Genomic DNA, 21,715 nt, shown 5'->3' with positions numbered 1-21,715 from the left:
CTGTTTCTGCTCCCTGTCTGTCCTCTCCGACCGGTTTGTCATTACTTCACATGTTGTGTCTCCTGCTGTTTGTTCCTGTCCTCTGCTTGACGTCTTCCAGTGTCTATAGATTCATTTCCTCCTTGAATAATTTCAGACAGCACTATATTGACCTTTGTAGTGTAGTTGTTTCTCTCTGATGTCATCTTTGTTCCTCTGTTATAGAAACTATGTGTTCCAGAAACGATATGTGAAGTTTGATGGGAAGAACTTGATGTACTATGGTAGTGAAAAGGTATGATTGCATGTCAACAACTCAGTGCCATCCTAATGTTTTATGATTATCATACATCTATCACTCATTTCATATCATTTTTTTTTTGCACTTTAACAGTCATAATGTACAATGCTGTTCAAAAGTTTGGGGTCAGTATGATTTTGACCAAATTGCTCACCTGCATTTATTTAATCAAAAATACAGGATAAACAGCAATATTGTGAAATATTGTTCCAATTTAAAATACCTGTTTTCCATTTGAATGTATTTTAAAATGTAATTTATTCCTGTGATGCAAAGCAGAATTTTCAGCATCATTACTCCAGTCTTCAGTGTCACATGATCCTTCAGAAATCATTCTAATATGCTGATTTGCTGCACAATATTATCAATAATGCAGTTGTGTTTCTTAATATTTTTGTGGAAACTGTGATGGAGTCTTTTATGAAAAGTCCAAAAGAACAGCATTTATTTAAAATATAAATCTTTTATAACAAGTTAAATGTTTTACTGTCACTTTTGATCAATGTAATGTGTCTTTGTTTAATAAAAGTATAAATTTCTTATTGACCCCAAACATTTGAATGCCAGTGTAGTTTTTTCACCCTCTCTCTGAACTGCTTGGACATAAATCCCATCTTTGTATGTGTGTGAGCAAAGGTTTACTGTTAAATGTAATTTTTATCAGCCCCTGCCATATTGTCAACATTGAATAGTGTGTTAAACAGGTGAACAACACTGAATAGATGTTGTTGACGTGTAAAGGCCCTGTCACACCAAACACGATACAAGAAATCTTAATGAATCGTTGATGAATGGAAGAGTGAAACCAATATTCATTGAGCTGAATGAAAAGCAAATTGCCAGAACAATAGATGGTGCTGATTGACAACCAAATGCATGTGTGTGTGTTGAACCTTTCAGCACAGCTGATCTGGGAAATGTTATGTTACACTATATAGTCATGTCAGGTTTACAATAAATGGTCTCTTTGGGCTGGGCAGGATGTTTTGTGCTCCCAAAGTTACAGTGCAGCATGTTTTCAAAGCACAATCAACCGATTCATCATGATATATGACCCCTTTAATCACTTCAGCCTGCCCGAAGCCCTTCAGAATCTAAACAATTCCCACATTCCCTTGTGTTTCTGAAGTCACATATGCTTGTACACTTATTCCTAACACAAATGGTCTCTTTCTCCCAGGATGCTTATCCCAAAGGTGTGATTCCCTTAGCTGCCATACAGATGGCCCGCGTAGCCAAAGACAATAAATTTGAGGTCGTCACAAGTCACAGGACATTTGTCTTCCGAGCTGATAATGATGGTAAGCACAGCATTTTTATCCAAAGCGACTTTACGTTGCATTCAGGTTATAACTTCATGCATTCCCTTGGAATCCAAACCCATGACCAAAAATCTCAATATGTTGGCAAATTGATATAGTATTGACATAACCTGCCATCTAAAAACATATATGTGACCCTGGACCACAAAACCAGTCTCAAGTGTCAATTTTTCAGAAATTTAGATTTATACATCAACTGAAAGCTGAATAAATAAGCTTTCCATTGATGTATTGTTTGTTAGGATGGGACAATATTTGGCCGAGATACAACTATTTGAATATCTGTAATCTGAGGGTGCAAAAAAAATCAAAATACCTTTAAAGAAAATCACCTTTAATGTTGACCAAATGAAGTTCTTAGCAATGCATATTACTAATCAAAAATGAAGTTTTTATATATTTACGGTAGGAAATTTACAAAATATCTTCATGGAACATGATCTTGACTTAATATCCTAATGGTTTTTGGCATAAAAGAAAAATCTTTAATTTTGACCCATACAATGTATTTTTATTGCTACAAATATACCCCAGCGACTTAAGACTGGTTTTGTGGTCCAGGGTCACATATTATGGCACAATATTGCAAAATATTGTTTAGAAAAGTATCTGGAATCTGAGGGTGCAAAAAAATCTAAATATTGAGAAAATCGCCTTTCAAGTTGTCCAAATTAAGTTCTTAGCAATGCATATTACTAATCAAAAATTAAGTTTTTATATATTTACGGTAGGAAATTTACAAAATATCTTCATGGAACATGATCTTGACTTAATATCCTAATGGTTTTTGGCATAAAAGAAAAATCTTTAATTTTGACCCATACAATGTATTTTTATTGCTACAAATATACCCCAGCGACTTAAGACTGGTTTTGTGGTCCAGGGTCACATATTATGGCACAATATTGCAAAATATTGTTTAGAAAAGTGTTTTACTTATTTAAAATTTTACTAGGTCAAAAGAAACCAATTGATCCTGCTTTATTTCTTTTCATAGTTCAGAGGTGCAAATGGTGCAACACGCTGCAGGAGCGGGTCAAAGAACAGCTGGTTTTTGGCCGCCCACGTTTTGGCCCCGGCAGTCACTGCCAAAAGAGCGGCTTCCTGGAGCTCAAAACCAAGTCAAAGATCTACACAGCCATTATAATGGAGCAGATCTGGTTGTACAAGAGTGAGCAGGTGATTAGTTAATCACGTTATAGCCATACTACTCTAGATTTAGTGCCAATGATTTGCTTTGCCTCTTTCATCTCTCAGTGTGATGCAATTTGAGTTTTTTGAACTTCCTGTCGATACTGAAGCATTTTGAACTTCCTATAGCATATGTGCAATTCATTCAAAATTAGCCTCGAATCATTTGCGTCATGGAGGTTTTACTAGTAATTCTTGGTTTAAGGCTGACCCTTTGTGATATGTGTTCTGCAGTGCTTTAAAAATGGAATTGGAATTACTGTAATTGAGGCCAGAGGTGCTACAATTCGTGATGGGAAGGGCAAGAGCTTTGATCTCATTACACCTTATAAAACCTTCAGGTAAACAGTTCAAGTCACGCTATGCTTCTGTTAAGTAGCTTGTACGTGTCTACCCTTTTAAGTCATTTCCAAATCTCCAAATACGTTGTTTAATCAGGGATTTGCCGATTTGTCTGAAATCGAAACAAGAAAAATCAATTGGCCACTAAGGCATATTCTATAAAAACAAGTCCTGTTATCATACACCATTTTAATTCTCAAGTAAATTGAATAAATTGTTTTAAGGATATTTAGATGTTTTTACTGGAAAACAAGACAAATATGCTGATAAAAAAAACCCCATGAAATTAAAAATGTTATATCTTTAAAAATATATAATACATAATAATATTTAATATATTTCTATATTTTAGAATAATATTTTAATTATGCTACCTTTCAAAAGATTGGGGTCAGTAAGATTTTTTTGAAATTCTCTTATACCTATTTAATTGATCGAAAATAGAGTAAAACAGTAATATTGTGAAATAATTCAAAAAATGACTGCTTTGTATTTTAACATTTAATTCATTCCTGTGATGGCTAAGCTAAATTTTCTGTAGCTGTTACTGGTGCTAAAGAAACATTTCTTATTATTATCAATTTTGAAAACTGATGTGCAGCTTAATATTTTTGTGGCAACCCTGATACTCACTAGTAAAAAAAAACCTATGCTATAATTGATTTAAAATACATATCTTTCATACTAAGTATACTTCCAATCCATTAACATATTTATTAACATATCACTTAAAACTTGCTGATATAAAATTATAATAACTTTATTTATTTATTGCACAATGCATATTTCTTAATATTATGTCTAAAATGTGTTTTAATATCCTCTAAATAAAGATTGTATGATCTCTGTATAATATCAGAAAAATATATCTTTAGTTGGACTTCAGCATTACTTCCGCACAATTAAAGTGCATTAAGCACAAAATTAGTTGTTCCAATTTAGCAGAATTTAAGTTTACAAGTTTAGTATACTAAAAGTTCAGTTACAGGGTATTTTTATTAAGCCCATAAATATGTAAATGTATTTGTAGTATACAAATATATGTTAGTATATTTTTTTCACTAGGGCAATTTTATCAGCATTCTTTGATGAACAGAAAGTTCAAAAGAACAGCATTTATTCAAAATAGAAATCTTGTAACATTATAAATGTCTTTACAGTCACTTTTGATCAATTGAATGTGTCCTTGCTGAATAAAAGTATTTTATTGTAAAAAAAAAAAAAAATCTTACAGACCCCAAACGTTTGAACGTGTATATATTTTGTAATACACACACACATACATAGACTTTATTGAAATAAAGAGATAGTCTCTAGAGACTAGAGACAATTAATCGGATCCATGCTGGCAGAGCATTAAGAGGGTTGTGTGCATCCTTGCAGCTTTACGGCAGAGTCGGAGCGAGAGAAGAGGGACTGGATGGAGGCCCTGCAGGAATCTATAGCGGAAACACTATCTGATTATGAGGTGGCGGAGAAGATCTGGTCCAACAGGTCCAACAAGATCTGCGCAGACTGCAAAGCCATCAATTCGGACTGGGCATCCATCAATCTCTGTGTGGTCATCTGCAAGAACTGCGCAGGTGTGTGGCGGTGACTTATCAGCTCGATGACTTTTATCATGTAAACTTGTGAATTCTGCTGATTTAAGCTATATATTCATCAAAACAGTTGGTGTGAGATGTTTTGCCTTTTCCAAACAGTGACTAGCTGGTATGGGGAAGGGCAGTGCGGTGTTAAGGTTGATACAGATGGTGCTAAGAGTTTCTAAGCTCATTTGAGAGTTCATGTGAAGTCCTCTGTGCCATATACTACAGATAAAAGTGGCTCAGAGGCACCGTATCATGAAGTCTTTGTGGGACAAACAGAATGAATGGTGCGTGGAGAGTGATGTGGTGCCTCTTTTGTTCTGTCTGCCTGCAGGCCAGCATCGAGGTCTCGGCACAATGGTGTCGAAAGTGCAGAGTCTGAAACTAGACACCAGCGTGTGGAGCAATGAGATCGTTCAGGTAGAGGGTTGCCGTGGGTTCTGAGTTTTTTTTTTTTTACAGGTCTTTTTGTGAAAAGATCTTTTTTTATTCCAATGATCAGGATTCCTGATATCCCCAGTGATTTTACCACAAGGTTTTTCTTATCTCTGTGTGTTCTAGCTCTTCATAATGCTTGGCAATGATAGAGCCAATGAATTTTGGGCGGCCAGACTTCCTGTGACTGAGGAGCTGGACTGTGACGCCTCCCCAGAGCAGCGGAGAGAGTTTATCACCCACAAATACAGAGAAGGCAGATATCGCCACCCTCATCCCAGTTTTAGCACCCAAGAGGAACTTCTTAAGGTAAAGGTTAAGCCATTCACACCTACAGAGGAGAGATCATGCAAACCAATGGTGACTTGTTTACCAGTCATTAAGATTAAGATTATTCATGAATTATTTAAGATTACTTACAGTCTTAAAAGTACAGTCAGGAGTGCTGAACATGGCATCTTTAACGTCAGATTTTATTTTAATTTCAAAGCGTTTATTTTTAAACCTCATAGTTAAAAAACAGAATATCAGGGAATTTTAAAATGGAGTTTTCTGGCCTGGAAAATGTATGGAAATTACCGTATTGACCCGAATATAAGACGATGTTTTTTTCTTGGAAATACATCTGAAAAAACGCGGTCGTCTTATATTCGGGCCAATACGGTAGATAAAATTATGTTTGGTCCACCAACAATTTAATCTGCCCTTGGTGTAGTAAAATAATAATATGTAAAACACATTAAATAATCATTATATTAGTTAATAATAATAATAAAAATGTAGTTAAATTAAGTTAATATAGTAAGTTATATAAGTATATATGTTGTTAATAATAATAATAATATTAGTATTATTACACAAAACACAAAATAAATAAGTTAATAATAATAATGATAATAATGTAAAAAATGTATAATATTAATATTAATTCTACTACTACTAATTTACTACATCAACAGTAATCATAATACTACACACAATAAAATAAGTTAATAATAATAATAATAATAATTACTTTTATTATTGTAATTCTACTATTGTAATTCTACTATTGTTATTGTTTAGTTTTTAGATACACAATAAAATAGTAATAATAATAATAATAATAATTATAATTATAATAATTATATAATTATAATAAATATAAATATCATAATTTTTTTTTTAGTGAATTTAAAACCTTTAAGTCATGGAAATATCTATAGTAAATATACATTATTCTTAGTAATGCTCAGTAATCATGAACTGTAAGAAAGGCCATGGAAAATCAAGGGAATTCATTGTTCAACGAAATGGAAACCTTATATTGCTGTTATCAATTAGCACTGACTGAAGCCTTTGTGTAAACCTTGTGCAGATGTATATAGGCCTTTTGCATTTAACGATTAATATTTTACACGGTTGTCTTCAGAGCCACATAACTTCAACACTTTTGCACAATAAATGCATTTCCCTTTCCTCTTCTGCAACACACTTAATTTTGAAATACCCTGAATACTTCCTCAAATAAGAACCGCAGTGAACTATTGCAGCGGACATTTCTCCGTGTAATAGCTTTGCTTCAAAAGAAAACTTTTAGATCAGTCACCACTGGGGCAGTGAGGACATCCTGTCTTAATATAGCTAGAGCCATCTAAGTATTATGCCAGCGGTCAAGCCAAGATTAGGATGTATTATTCTTTCTCAGGACTTTACCAAAGCTATCATTTGTGTATCCAGGCTACCTATGAACCCCCGAATTAGCCGATGGCTGTGTTGTGAATTATAAATAATGAAGAGCACTAATAAAAGGACTGCAAAGAATAGAGGGATTTTTAGAAGAAGCTTTGAATGTCCGCTGGCTAAATATGCTATTAGCGGTGCATTTGTTGAAGTGTGTATATGATTGTGTGTGTATGTGGTCACCCTGCAGGCGCTGTGCACCGCTGTGACTGAGCAGAACCTGCTAAAAACGGTCACTCAGATTTTTGCGGAGGCTGAGGCCGCTCGACTCGCTGACGCTAATGGAAACGATAAGCACGTGTCCCCGCATTACTCATACACACAGTCTGCAGGTACCGTTCTAGTACTTCACTACAGCCATGTTTCTTAAAGGTGAAGTTTGCAATTTAATAGGCACCTAGTCAGAACTGGAAAAAGATCAACTAAATCACAGTTCTCTTAGAATTCTCCATCTTGAACAAGGTGAGTAATGTTTTTTGAATGTATGCTTTGCTACATTCTTTGATTCTCTATACTGTAACATTAATAAAATTGCATACTTCACTTTTAGCATATGGAAATTGTAATATATGTCAAAGTGAAATACAATAGGTGTGAAGTATCTCACTGTAATTTCTGGATTCAGATTCCTGTGTCTATGATGAGATCATGCAGCCCATCCTGTACTCCGGCTACCTCTACAAGTCAAGCTCCTTGAACAAAGGGACATTATCCCGCAGAACCAGAGACGGTAGGCGACTATGTGCCCTAAACAAGCAAACTGTAGCAGACCTCTTCAGTAAAAACAAAGCTATTCAGTACCATCTAACTACTTCATACTCATCAGCAGTGTTGGGGGTAATGCATTACAAATAACACAAGTTACGTAATCAGATTACTTATTTTCAAGTAACTAGTAAAGTAATGCATTACTTTTAAATAAAATCTAATAAATTAAATTAACAACTTTTTGTTTTCCGATTTATTCACTGACATTTCTCCTGTCCCCATGTTGAGACAAAATAGGAGTGATGTGCAGAGACACTTCTTTCAGTCTGAGGCTTATTTATTTCACTTTTGGTGTAAAAGCGCCTTTACAGTTGTGTAAAATTAAACTATTTTTTTTTATTAAAAAACAAATATCCAAGCCCAGCCCAGGTGACAAAAAGTAATGCAAAAGTAACGTAATACATTACATTACTTTCCTTAAAAAGTAACACAGTTACTTTCCCCAACACTGCTCATCTGAAAAAAATCATTACAAAATTAAAATGATTGCATCAAAAGTTTGGGTTCAGTAAGATTTTTTTCAACAAAATTTATATTTAATTAAACAAAGATGCATTCAGTTTATCAAAGGCGACAGTAAAAACCTTTATAATGTTACGAAATATTTCTATTTCACATAAATGCTGTCTTTTAGACTTTATATTCATCAAATAATCCTGAAAAATGTATTATGGTTTCCACAAAAATATTAAGCAGCAAAACTGTTTTCAACATTGATAATAATAAATGTTTCTTGAGCAGCAAATCAGCATATTAGAATGATTTCTGAAGGATCATGTGACACTGACGACTGGAGTAATGATGCTGAAAATTCAACTGCATCACAGGAATAAATTTAATTACAAAGTAGTTATTTTAAATTGTAATAACATTTCACTATATTACTATTTTTACTGTAATATTACTATTTTTACTGTATATTTATCAAGTAACTGCAGCCTTGGTGCGCAGAGGAGCACTTTAAAATGGTACTTTAAAACGAGTGTAAATCATGATGACCATCTGATTACTACTCACTTCAAAACATCAGTGGTCTTGGACTTTATATTTGACATCTGATATGAAACATACAGAAAAAAATTTTGTTTTTTTTTATTACCTTTTTGATTTTATTTATTCAGCAGATTTTCAAAAGTACTGGTGTTCGGTGGAGAAGTCTATTCTCTTCTATGAGTCTGACAGATGTCATGAGCCCAGTCTGAAGATCGATGTTAAAGACATCATCTGTTTAGGAGTTAGCAGACCAGACTCCAGCAACAACAGCGGCTTTATTGACAAGTGGGTGCCACTGCATAACACAACATCCTTCAGGACATAATCAGATTTAGAGATGTCATAGTATCTTAATCCTTACATTATAACAATATGATTCTTTGTTGTTCCTTTCAGATTTCGATACACTTTTGAACTTTACCTAACATCTGATAAACTGATCCAGTTTGGCTTGGAGACTCTAGATGCATTGCACAGTTGGGCGCGAGCAATAGGGAAGGTAAATATTAATCAGACAAGCTCTGCTCTATGTAGCTTGTCACATCAGTGCATTAGATCTCACCTCGGTTTTGATCTCTGGCAGGCCACCACCCCTCTCAGCTGTCACTGCCTGCTGGCGCGAGAGTTCGAGCGAGTGGGCGTACTGCGCTACAAGGCCATGCTAGACCCGCAGCAGTGGAAAGAAGGCTTCTTTGTTCTGCAGAAGTCCAACCTGTTCATATAGAACATTTACTCACTCTCGGGCCATCCGAGATGTAAAAGAGTTTCTTCATCAGAACAGATTTGGAGAAATGTAGCATTACATCAATTGCTCACCAATGGATCCTCTGCAGTGAATGGGTGCCGTCAGAATGAGAGTCCAAACAGCTGATAAAAACATCACAATAATCCACAAGTAATCCACACCACTCCAGTCCATCAGTTAACATCTTGTGAAGTGAAAAGCTGCATGTTTGTATGAAACAAATCCATCATTAAGAAATTTTTAACTTCAAACCGCTGTTTCGCTAAAATATGAGTCCTCTATCCATGGTAATTTTTTCTACACTGAAAAAGTTGTGTCCTCTGAATCAGGAGAGAAATATGCACAGATGAAGCACCATTTACAAGTGAAAACTGTCTAAAACAATTCTAAACAAATATGGCAGTGCATTTTGATGCGAGAGGACAACAGGGGATGGACATTTTCACTGGAATTAAGTGTTATTATGGACTCATATTTTGACCAGAAGTAACGGTTTAAAGTTAAAACACCTTTCTGAAGGATTTGTTTCTTACAAACATGCAGCTTTTCCCTACTCAAGACATTAACTGATGGACTGGAGTGGTGTGGATTACTTGTGGATTATTGTGATGTTTTTATGAGCTGTTTGGATTCTCATTCTGACGGCACCCATTCACTGCAGAGGATCCTTTGCTGAGCAAGTGATGGAATGCTACATTTCTCAGAAGAAGAAACTAAATCATCTATGTCTTGGCCTGAGGGTGAATAAATTTTCAGCAAATATTCATTTTTGGGTGAACTATTCCTTTAATACATCTCCCAGTCCTTATTGCAAACGATTGCATCCATTAATCCAGTCCCATTAATCTTTCATCAAAATATAATGACTCTGTCTGCAGGACTCTGCATCTGCAGGGCATGGGCAGGACCGATTTCTCCCTGTGGTACACAGACATTCAGAAGGCAGCAGGAGGGAAAGGGAACACCCTGAAAGACCAGCAGCTCAGCAGAAATGACATCCCCATCATCGTTGACAGCTGCATTGCCTTTATAACTCAGTATGGTGAGAACACAGACTTCTCAAATCCCTGTGCTTTGTACTGAAGACAGTCCGCCCTGCCTAAATCTATAACATTACCACTGCAGTCCGAATGATTGAATCTCTCTTACGCAGGTCTGGGCCATGAGGGGATATACAGGAAAAACGGTGCGAAGTCCAGAATCAAGCTTTTGATGGAGGAGTTTCGTAAGGACGCCCGCAATGTGAAACTCCGCATTGGAGATAACTTCATAGAGGACGTGACCGATGTACTGAAAAGGTTCTTTCGGGAGATTGATGATCCCATATTCATGGCTGATCTCCACCCCTTCTGGAGGGAAGCTGCCAGTTAGTACAGTACACTTTCTTTGAATGTTTATACGCAGTTTAATTAAATATTGTGGGTTATTTGCTGCATAATGTCTATTAGATGCATCTGTGGCATGCTTACGGCTGCATTTATTTCAAAAATACAGTAAAAACAGTAATACTGTGAAATATTATAAGAATTTAAAATAACTGTTTTCTGTATGAATATATTTAAAAATGTAATTTATTCCTGTGATGGTAAAGCTGAATTTTCATCATCATTACTCCAGTCTTCAGTGTCACATGATCCTTCAGAAACCATTCTAATATGCTGATTTGCTGCTCAAGAAACATTTATTATTATTATTATTATCAATATTTAAAACAGTCGAGTACATTTTTTTTCCAGGATTCTTTGATGAATAGAAAGATCCAAAGATCAGCATTTATCTGAAATAAAAAGCTTTTGTTACATTATACACTATTCCATTCAAAAGCTTGAAGTCAGTATAATTTTTTCTGGGAAAGAAATTATAGAAATGAATACTTTTATTTAGCAAGGATGCTTTAAAAATTGATTAAAAGTGATGATAAAGACGTTTATAATGTTACAAAAGATTTATCGTTCAGATTAATGCTGTTCTTCTGAACTTTCTATTCATCAAAGAAACCTGAAAAAATTCTACTCGGCTGTTTTCAACATAATAATAATCTTAAATGTGTTTGAGCAGCAAATCAGCATATTAGAATGATTTCTGAAGGATCGTGTGACACTGTAGACTGGAGTAATGATGCTGAAAATTCAGCTTTGAAATCACAGGAATAAATTACATTTTCAAATATATTCAACTAGAAAACAGCTATTTTAAATAGTAAAAATATTTCACAATATTACTGTTTTGCTGTATTTGGGATCAAATAAATGCAGGCTTGGTGAGCAGAAGAGAATTCTTTAAAAACATTACAAATCTTACTGTTCAAAAACTTTTGACTGGTAGTGCATTACAAAAACTGGATTTTGCATCCATAAACATGAAGTTGAAAACAACCCAGAATATTTGTATGACTGACAACAAACATACTGGATTTTGGCTAGTTTGAGTTATCTCAGTGATTTCTCATACTATATGCAGAGATACCTCAAAAGCCACAGCGTTTGGACCGATACAAAGAGCTGATTCGAGGGTTACCTCGGGTCAACAGAACGACTTTAGCAGCGCTCATCAGTCATCTCTACAGGTGAGTCTTCATTCTGATTCTGATTCAGCAGCATCTGGTCTTTGTTCATTTATAGCAGCTCTCACATGGCTTTGTCTTCCTCTCTCTTAGGGTGCAGAAGTGTGCTGATCTCAATCAGATGTGCACTAAGAACCTGTCCCTGTTGTTCGCTCCCAGCCTGTTTCAGACTGATGGGAAAGGGGAACATGAGGTCAAAATCATAGAAGACCTCATCGATAACTTCCTGTATATATTTGATGTAAGTGAATATCTTCGTAACGTGATATTAGAGCAAAAACGGTGCTGAGGTGGCACCGTGGTGAAGTTATAATATCAGGTGATGATACGATAGTACAGTACTTGGAGATACCATGTACTATGCAACTTATTTAATTCTGAATACCATGCAAATCATTGAATACTATGATACTACAATGGTACAAAAAACACAAAAAACATGGGAGTACCATTGTATAGTTTTTCGTGGAATGCAGTTTTATGCAAATGTGAATCATTTTGATGCTTTTGAAATTTTTTTGTGTTTGATCAGATTGATGAAGAACATCAAACTCAGATTGAACTGGAAATCAGTTTGATAACCACTTGGAGAGACACACAGGTAGATTAATTAATTAATAGTATTATATTTTAAATTATATTTTAATATTTTTTTTGTGTTTATTGCAGCTCTCACAGGCAGGGGACTTGATTATTGAAGTTTATCTAGAAGAAAAGATACCAGACTGCTGCATCACTCTGAAAGTAAGTAGATCATATTTAAAAATAATAATAATGAGATATATATGATGTCAACAATATTGTTGTCCGTTGTCCTGGAAGGGGAAAGCAATATATTTTAAGTGTGTATATCTGCTTAATGTTTTTGTCAACCTTTAGTACACAAGCATTTAGATGGCCTCAAAGCTAACATACATGAAATAATATTGTGAAAAAAAAAACAACTCAAACTGTATTTCACGTTTTTTTGTTTGACGGAGAGCTGCTGTTGCACAGCATTACCACACGGTGGCAGATTCAAACCATTAATGCAAACTTCTGGTGTGGCTTTCTCACAGGTGTCTCCCACAATGTGTGCTGAGGAGCTGACCAATCAGGTGCTGTATATGAGAAATATTCCTGCAGGGGAAAAAGACGTGTGGATGACCTTTGAGGCCATCGAGGAAGGAGAGCTTGGTAAAGACAAAACGCAAACAAATTAATTCAAACACAATTTCACTTCAGTTACTACTGACGTTACTCAGACACTGCAGGGCAAACAATGTTTTTTAAGGCCGGGAGAAACAATAGATAAATGCAGCATGTAATTTCCACAGAGCGACCTCTTCACCCTAAAGAGAAGGTTCTGGAACAAGCGCTACAGTGGTGTAAAATGGCCAATCCCAGCTCAGCGTATCTGGTGGTGAAGAAGGTGCCTAGAGGAGAAGCTATAGACATTTTCACAGGTGAAAGCATATTCATTTCATCAGATTTAGAGTATATAATGATGTGTTGAATATTGTAAAGCATTTGAACCCATTTTTCACTTCAGTGGTGCTGCATTGTCACAAAAACATTTTTATAAGTACATATATTCCATATACTGTAGTCTCTCCACTAGGCTTGCAGCGATAGACGGTGTTGACGGTGATACCGGTGTTAAGCCGTAACACCGGTTACGTCACATGCCCACCGCGGCACCGACCCCCACCGTCGTTTTGTTTTTTTATAGTAATAAAAATTATTTAATTCAGTAAAAGAACAGACACTACAATTAAAAACTGAACGCGGCTGCTCAATGCCTTTATTATATAGTTTCTTATTTAATTGGTTCCACGTTGTTTGCTGATTTTTGCTTTATTCAAACTTTGTGTCATTTATTTATTTTATTTGACATCAAGGTGTATGCCGTGCCTCCAAGCTTTCTTACTCGTTTTGCTAATAAACGTTCTACGTTTCTTATTTATTTGGTTATATATTATACATGTTTACTATTTCCAGTTTTGTATACCTATTTAAACTTTATGTGAGTTATTTGTTATTTTATGTTAGGCATAGTCTGCCCTATAGCATGGTGTATTTTTATTCGTTTTGTGAATAAAAGTTCTATGTTTTATATATAGGCTAAAGTGAGTTTGACGTTGTATTTTGTTGTTGCATTCAAGCAATTGACGCCGAACTGCCGTTAATTCGAAAGTAAAATGCGCACGCCGCTTTTACAAGTTATTTAAAAGCGAAGGAAAGCGAGGAAAAGAGGGAACGCCCCCGCCCCCACCGTGATACCGGTATTACCGGTGTTGTCTCACGTCGATTAACCGGTGGGAAAATGTACTCACTGTCACAACCCTACTCTCCACTAACCTGAGGTGATAAAATGCATAAAATTACAGTACTGTTCAAAAGTTAGATTTTTGTGTTTGTTTTTTAAAGAAGGATGTTTTATGCTCAAGTCCAAAAATACAGTAATATTGTGAAATATTATTAAAATTTCAAACAATTTTTTTCTATTTGAATGTATTTTAAAATGTAATTTATTCCTGTGATCAAAGCTGAATTTTCAGCATCATTACTCCAGTCTTCCTCCAGAAATCATTCTAATACACTGATTTGCTGCTCAAGAAACATTTGATTATCAATGTTGAAAACAGGATTTTTTCCCCCCTCAGGATTATTTGATGAATAATTCAAAAGAACAGCATTTATTTGAAATAGAAATCTTTTGAAACATTTTAAATGTCTTTACCATCACCTTCGGTTAATTTGTAAAAAAAACAAAAAACAAAAAAAAAACTCCAAACTTGTGAACAGTAGAGTATACAAGAATGAGAAAAAAAAGATAATAATACAGTGTCACATTGATTTATTACTATACAACTCTAAAACCATTTTTGTCATACGAAAAACACAAACTGTATACTTTGTTACAAAATTGTACAAAATGATACAGCTGTAGTTGTTGCTTGTTGACCTTGTGTCTGTTGTATCTGTGTGTTGTGCGCTGCAGCCTATAAGAGTGAGATAGTGAAGTCTGGAGTGCTGAAGTGTCGGGAAGAGCCGCCCAAGCTCTTGCAAGGAAACAAATTCCAGGAGCGATCTTTCCAAATTAAAGACCACAGATTACTCCTGATGAAGGACAAAAAAGTATGTATACTGTTCATCATCACCTTCTACATTACAGCACGTTAGAGGATTCTGTGTAAATAAGATGACACTGAACTGAAAGGAAAAACTAAAAGCAGCTTTTCTGCATCACAGAGCAACAAACCTGAGAAAGAGTGGCAACTGAAAACCTTGAAGATTTACATGGGGATCAGAAAGAAGTTAAAACCACCAACAAAGTGAGATGCACGTTCCACAGTAAGCTTCTTTACATCAGTGAACTTGATATAACTTTAAATAACAAGTGTGTTTACTTGCAGATGGGGATTAACAGTGATGCTGGATAAACAGCAATTGTAAGTGGTATTTATATGTGTTATATTTATATGTGTGCATGGAATAGAACAGGAATTAAGAGACTTCATAAGAGACTTTTCAAAAACAAAATCTTGCAGCCCCAATATATATATTTATTACCCCTTTATATGTATGTATATATATATGTCAGTTTCTTATAACATGTTATATGTGAGTGTTATTATGCATTACACTCTTTAAAGGTACCTTGAAAAAGTAAATAATTATGCGACAGTAATGCATATTATAGGACATGAGTATGAATACATTTAAAAGCATTTTACATTTCTTTACAATGCTTTATACAAGCTTTATAGAAAGTGTCTATTTATAGCTACATAGTGAACAGTAATCACTCTCCTTGACTGCACAGGTACCTCAGCTGTTCCTGTGAGACTGAACTATGGGACTGGATGACTAATTTACTAAAAGCACAGGTACAGCATGTTTTAAATTGAACAAATTTATTGACATTTCAGAGCTGTAGCTTAACATTAACGTCCCTCCCTCAGAATGATGATTTGCGTCCACCTGTGATGAGACGGCACTCTTCCTCTGACATTTCCAAGCAGAAGTTTGGCACCATGCCGCTTGTGCCCATCAGAGGAGAGGAGAGCAATACCAACTCCACCATGCTCTCCGCCAATCAGACTCTGGTACAACACTATGGCGTCCTCTAGTGGTTCAGTGCATGTAATGCTCACTTGGTCTTTGCTTAGAAAGGAAAACTTGAAATCGCATCATATGACCCCTTTAACTTGTTGTCTGTGTATTTTTGCAGAGAAAGCTCCACACAAGAAGGGCTCTCTCAATGTTCTTTGTAAGTATTTCTTTTTATCTGCTGATTAATCCAATGCATTTTATATAAGAATTACTTTAAAACAGTGGTTCTCAAGCTTTTTTACTCCAAGGCCCCCCTCCTCTCCGAGTCAATACTTCAAGCCCCCTCCCCCCCATCAGAACAGATTTGGAGAAATGTAGCATTACATCACTTGCTCACTAATGGATCCTCTGCAGTGAATGGGTGCCGTCAGAAAGAGAGTCCAAACAGCTGATAAAAACATCACAAATAATCCACACCACTCCAGTCCATCAGTTAACATATTTTGAAGGGAAAAGCTGCGTGTTTGTAATAACATTTTTAACTTCATATCATTACTAGTCTTATATCCATAATATTGCGTTCTCCAATGAAAACGTTGTCTTGTCTGAATCAGGCGGGAAATATGCACAGATCAAGCACCATTTATTAATGAAAACATGCCAAAACAGATCTATACAAATATTTAGGTGGATTTTGATGTGAGAGGACAACAGGGGATGGACTTTTTCACTGGATGAAGCGTTATTATGGATTATGGACTGGTATTTTGGACAGAAGTGATGGTTTAATGTTAAAAAACTTTATTTATGGATTTGTTTATTAGAAGACATTAATTGATGGTCTGGAGTGGTGTGGATTACTTGTGGATTATTGTGATGTTTTTATCAGCTGTTTGGACTCTCATTCTGACGGCACCCATTCACTGCATAGGATCCGTCGGTGAGCAAGAGATGTAATGCTACATTTCTCCAAATCCGTTCTGAGGAATTAACAAACTCATCTATATCTTGGATGGCCTGAGGCTGAGTAAATTTTTGGGTGAGCTATTACCCAACTTAATGTTCAGTTTCACACCTTTGCATACAAGTTTTGTTGCCATTTCTTCAACACAACCAGTCACAATTACTCTGATTACAGTGGCTGGTCAAAATGTAAAAGTAGGAGGTTTGGAAAGTATCAGATGACCTCTGGGTCTAAAAAACGCTCAAAAATGTAAGGGTGTGCTTTACAAAAGAGCCTATACTTAATTGAGGAATTCCCTTTGACTTCCTCGGTCCTCCCCCCCATTCCTGTTGGGAACCAGGCTTTCCTGATATGACAGGATGCATTTGGAGGAAGAAGGCTTCTACTGCATTGTTCTGCAACTGTAGCCTTGAGGGAGGGCAGGGAGCTGGCTTCACCTCTTGTGTTTTGGGAAAAAGCCGCAGCTTCTGGTGTGTCCCGGCCCAAAAGCTTTCGCAAGCAAATTGTCTGTGGGCTTCATGCTTTTGTCCTCGATGTATTCATCAATTCTCTTGATGTTGTCGCTCTGATACTGAGACAAAAGTTTCAACTCAGAAAAGGAAGTAATTTGTTTTGAACATTGTTGAGGAGCAAATCCCTTCCGCTAACCACAAATACTTCTTTTGTTAGCATAATGGTAGATCATCTAATCAAGATCTAGATTAGGTATTTTCATGAGATGATAGTCACTAGTTTGTTCGAAACCTAACACCCGTATGGATGAGATGTAGTTTTTATGATCTTAGTTCAGGAGACTGATTTGCTTTGGATACGCAAGGATACAAGCTCATAAGCTTACTTGCATTTTATAAACACATAGCATTATAGGTTGCTCTGATTGGTGGAGCTATACATTCAATGCTGTTGTGAAATAGCAGATTTATTTATTTAACACAATATTTATAACATTTATTGTTATTATTTATTTTTTATGTAATTTAAAATGAAATGAAATAGCATTATTATTCACTATTTTATTATAGCAAATTTTTTATAATGCCATACTACAACAACAACAATAATAAATAATAATAAATGCATAACATAGTAATAGTAGTATATACAATTATTATTATTATTATTATTATAAGGTTCTCATAATACTATATTCACTATAATTATGACTCATTTATAGTTAATAATAAATTAAGATAATTAAAACAAAATTAATTAATTATTTAATAATAATAATAAAGACAATATAGTTATGGTATTATCTAAAATTATTGTTGTTGCTGCTTATTCACTATATAGTTATTAATACATAAGTGTCATACAACAACAACAAAATAATAATAATAATCATCATAATCATAATAATAAAAGTGTGTGTAATATTATAAGATTCATATAAAAGTATATTCACTATATTATTCTTGTTATGTATAGTTGCATAAAAATGTAATGTCATAAAACAACAACAACAATAATAATAATTATTACTGTATACTACAACTGTTATTACTATTATTCTTATTATTAACATTATAACACAATATAGTTATCATATAATAATAATAATAATAATAATAATAATTAAAAAATAGCAATATAACCATAACTATGAATATTTATTAATAATAACAATAATAATACATTAACAATATAACTATAACTATTAATATTTATTATTATTATTATTATTATTATCAAGGTTCCAATCACATTGTTTGTGATAAAAGGTTAATATGATTATTATCACTAGATTTATTTATTGAATATTAGGTTCTCTTATAATATTAATGTTGTTTTAATTTAAATTCAGTCTTTTTGTTTTTCAAAACTATTTCATAACTGTGGTGAAGTGACTGTTATAGATGGCCTGTCATGTGTTATTGGTTTAAAGACTCAGGCCAGTGTAATTAAGTGTTGTAATCTGAAATCCACAACAGATATCGTTTTGACCTCCTGGTATGCTTTGCAATTGTCTTTTTTGTTTTCCTTCTCAGCCCATGAAGGTGCAGCAGGACTCGTTTGAGGAGCGCATTGAAAGCCCCGAACCTTTGTATGAGGAGGTGGGCGACTTCGGTCTGCAGGTGCTCAAATCTTTGGAAACTAGTTTCCTGTCCAGCGCTCACGCAGAGACACAGGAGGTGCCAGCACGGCCCGTCAGCCTCGGACAGAGGAAGGCCGCCTCCCTGGATCGCATGGTTGGGTTAAACCCAGCGCACTCTCTCTTATCCTCTAGAGAATCATTAGACACTCTGGGCCATGAGGACTCCCTGCACGTCCCAGGTAGACACAGGTCCCACAGATCATGCAGCCCCCAACAGGAACTGCTGTTACAGGAACTCTCCACGATGTTCTGCAAGAAACCAGAATCTGAAGAGCAGCATGAGAACCTCACCTGAGCTTAGAGACTAGATCAATCTCAAGAGCAATTTGCTTTGGAACTTGAAATCGCTGTTATTAAATTGCCACGTGTGTCTGTTTGAAATTGGCTTGTAAGAATCCAGTATTAAATCCATCGGTTTATTAACGTGAAGTATCGTGCCAAAGCAGTCACTGAAATGAAAATCTGTGAATCTGTGCTAGAATTGTTTTGTATAAATTGGGTAAATCTGTTTTGGCTTGTGCATTTGTTGACTTGTTACACTAAAACTAAACGACCTCTCAACATTTAAAAAAATTTCCCTTTTTTTATCGTTGTTATATGTTATTGTTGTATTATTTGTACCTAAAGATGAAATTACATTTCAGTTCCTTTTCGTAAAAATACATTTCTTGGCTCAGTAACATTACATGTTTAGTATAACAGTAAGAAATGCATGGAAAGCAAAGCATGTGCAGTCTATAATACATAATCGGTGGTCTTATTAGCAGTGAAAACATTTACACTGATATTCCTGGACTGCAGACTGATTAAATGACTACTGTATGGGTGCATTTCACTCCATCTTTTATATGTATACAGTGTATTATATTTATTAATTTATTTATATAGACTATTTGAATCATTCTCATATTTCTCAGTGTTTGGTGACAGAGTGAAGGAGCATTATCAGAAGGATAAAAGCAGTTTCGACTGTAACAGTAGAGGGCAGTATAGATACAGCACATGATGTCCTGACAATCTAAAGCGTTCCACTGCAGATTTTCACTCCTCTTTACAGGCTTTTAATAAAGGCATCTATAAAGTTCATAACAAAATAAATCTGTTCTAATCCCTGATTTTTTATTCTTTGTGTTTTAATAACCATTTTTATGCATTGAATAAAGTATAATTTGTTTTTGAGCCTCTTTTTGAAATAGATCATCCAGATATGAAACATTACAACTGTACTGAATTCATAACTGCTTCTGTATAGAACTGTCTATTTTATTTAATGCTAAAATGGATTTTGGTAGTGTTATGGCATGTTTTCCATCACTAATCGGATACTTTTATATGCAACACATACTTTTTTAAGTGATAGCATAAAAAGTCTTGCATTTTGATGAATTTCGCTCATGTGCGCTTAAGTGTTTTTAATTTTATTGTGTTTTTAGCTAATTGAGATTTTCACCTGTTTATACAGAATAAAATGAATGCAGAGGCATCAATATCAAGATTGTTGTAGCGTAGAATGTCTAAAGTGGACTATCGAAATAAAGTGTAACCTAAAATTACTACATTAATAGGTTTTGGGTGTTGACTTGAGTCTTCGGGTGTAGTTCAGAATGTAGTTTGAGTAAAACAGGATTATGTTTGGTTATGAGTCTGGCTGAGGATCAGTCAATCAAAAGTGTCTTCTGGGGAGATTTGACTTTAAGAGTAATCTTATTATCCATGCTTTCAATTGGACACCTCTGAAGTAACCTTGTCATGGAGATGCCTCTCATTTCCTTTAAGATAATCTCTCTCTTTATGTCCAAATCAGTCAAATATCGGTCTTATTTGTAGCAATTGTTTGTTCCCTTTAGGTAAATGAAAAAAAAAGGTATTATTGCCATCATGATGTCTGATGATATGGATTCGATTATGTATTTGGTAAATGGATGAGACTTATGAAAAGGTTTTGAAGGCCATTTTCCTGCATAACTAAAAGCTGAAGCTGGGTTTTCATGAAGTTGTGAGACACTGAACACTTTTATGAGAATACTAACAATTAAATGTTACCAATTTCATGGAAAATACAATCTTTGTGATATTTGAATGTTCTTCTATAAATCAAATGCTTGAGATTTGTCAATATCAGGCACTTTCCATGACCTCTGATTTTTTTGTTTTGTTTTTAGCATTAGAAGCACAAATCCCATGTATTTGTTACAAGATTTATTAGGTATGTTTTACTAAATTATTGCAGTAATTCATTTTGGTAACATTTTATTTTAAGGACCAATTCTCATTATTTAACTAGCATGCATATTATAGTATATTGCCTGTTTGTTAGTACTTACAGTATAAAGCACATATTAAAGGGGTCATAGGATGCTACATGCACTTTTACAAGTTGTTTGAACTGAAATGTGTGAAATGTGTGTGAAGTGAGTATAAGGTTTTTTAATGAATCTTTGAAAATCGCCTTTCCTAATAATGTGCTAATTAGCAAGTTTAATGATGAATGTGGCTAAAGTAAACAGTCCCTCAGAGAGCTATCGCTGGATCGGCTATCACCGTGGACGAAGCGGAGTCCAGCCCGGGGTCGTCACATGTGGCGCATGCTCCTTCGTCGAATCCGCCGGCCGCCGCTCACGCTAGGCTTCTGGCCTCCGCTCACTCTAGCCCGCCGTGTGTGACGCTG

General features: G+C 35.0%; 1 protein-coding gene across 1 annotated transcript in view; it reads left to right on the top strand.

The window, feature by feature from the left end:
- The window catches only part of arap3 (ArfGAP with RhoGAP domain, ankyrin repeat and PH domain 3), a 33,979-nt gene extending 13,823 nt beyond the window's left edge, over nt 1-20,156 (top strand). The window contains exons 7-33 of the mRNA XM_016553679.1: nt 205-274; nt 1,461-1,581; nt 2,600-2,781; nt 3,028-3,134; nt 4,519-4,718; nt 5,059-5,144; nt 5,286-5,468; nt 7,072-7,213; nt 7,501-7,611; nt 8,771-8,927; nt 9,039-9,141; nt 9,226-9,356; nt 10,266-10,429; nt 10,541-10,753; nt 11,848-11,953; nt 12,044-12,191; nt 12,483-12,551; nt 12,620-12,694; nt 13,009-13,126; nt 13,267-13,395; nt 14,934-15,070; nt 15,185-15,267; nt 15,349-15,384; nt 15,759-15,822; nt 15,898-16,041; nt 16,167-16,205; nt 18,941-20,156. Of these exons, the coding sequence (XP_016409165.1) occupies nt 205-274; nt 1,461-1,581; nt 2,600-2,781; nt 3,028-3,134; nt 4,519-4,718; nt 5,059-5,144; nt 5,286-5,468; nt 7,072-7,213; nt 7,501-7,611; nt 8,771-8,927; nt 9,039-9,141; nt 9,226-9,356; nt 10,266-10,429; nt 10,541-10,753; nt 11,848-11,953; nt 12,044-12,191; nt 12,483-12,551; nt 12,620-12,694; nt 13,009-13,126; nt 13,267-13,395; nt 14,934-15,070; nt 15,185-15,267; nt 15,349-15,384; nt 15,759-15,822; nt 15,898-16,041; nt 16,167-16,205; nt 18,941-19,342 (3,520 nt within the window). The 3' untranslated portion in view covers nt 19,343-20,156. The remainder of the gene's footprint in view (nt 1-204; nt 275-1,460; nt 1,582-2,599; nt 2,782-3,027; nt 3,135-4,518; nt 4,719-5,058; nt 5,145-5,285; nt 5,469-7,071; nt 7,214-7,500; nt 7,612-8,770; nt 8,928-9,038; nt 9,142-9,225; nt 9,357-10,265; nt 10,430-10,540; nt 10,754-11,847; nt 11,954-12,043; nt 12,192-12,482; nt 12,552-12,619; nt 12,695-13,008; nt 13,127-13,266; nt 13,396-14,933; nt 15,071-15,184; nt 15,268-15,348; nt 15,385-15,758; nt 15,823-15,897; nt 16,042-16,166; nt 16,206-18,940) is intronic.
- The last annotated feature ends 1,559 nt before the right edge of the window (nt 20,157-21,715 follow it).

The sequence above is a fragment of the Sinocyclocheilus rhinocerous genome, unplaced genomic scaffold (genome assembly GCF_001515625.1).
Source record: "Sinocyclocheilus rhinocerous isolate Xijiao unplaced genomic scaffold, SAMN03320098_v1.1 scaffold44, whole genome shotgun sequence".
Classification (NCBI taxonomy): domain Eukaryota; kingdom Metazoa; phylum Chordata; class Actinopteri; order Cypriniformes; family Cyprinidae; genus Sinocyclocheilus; species Sinocyclocheilus rhinocerous.
Note: the sequence above shows the minus strand (reverse complement) of the source record. Positions and strands in the feature narration are given on the sequence as shown.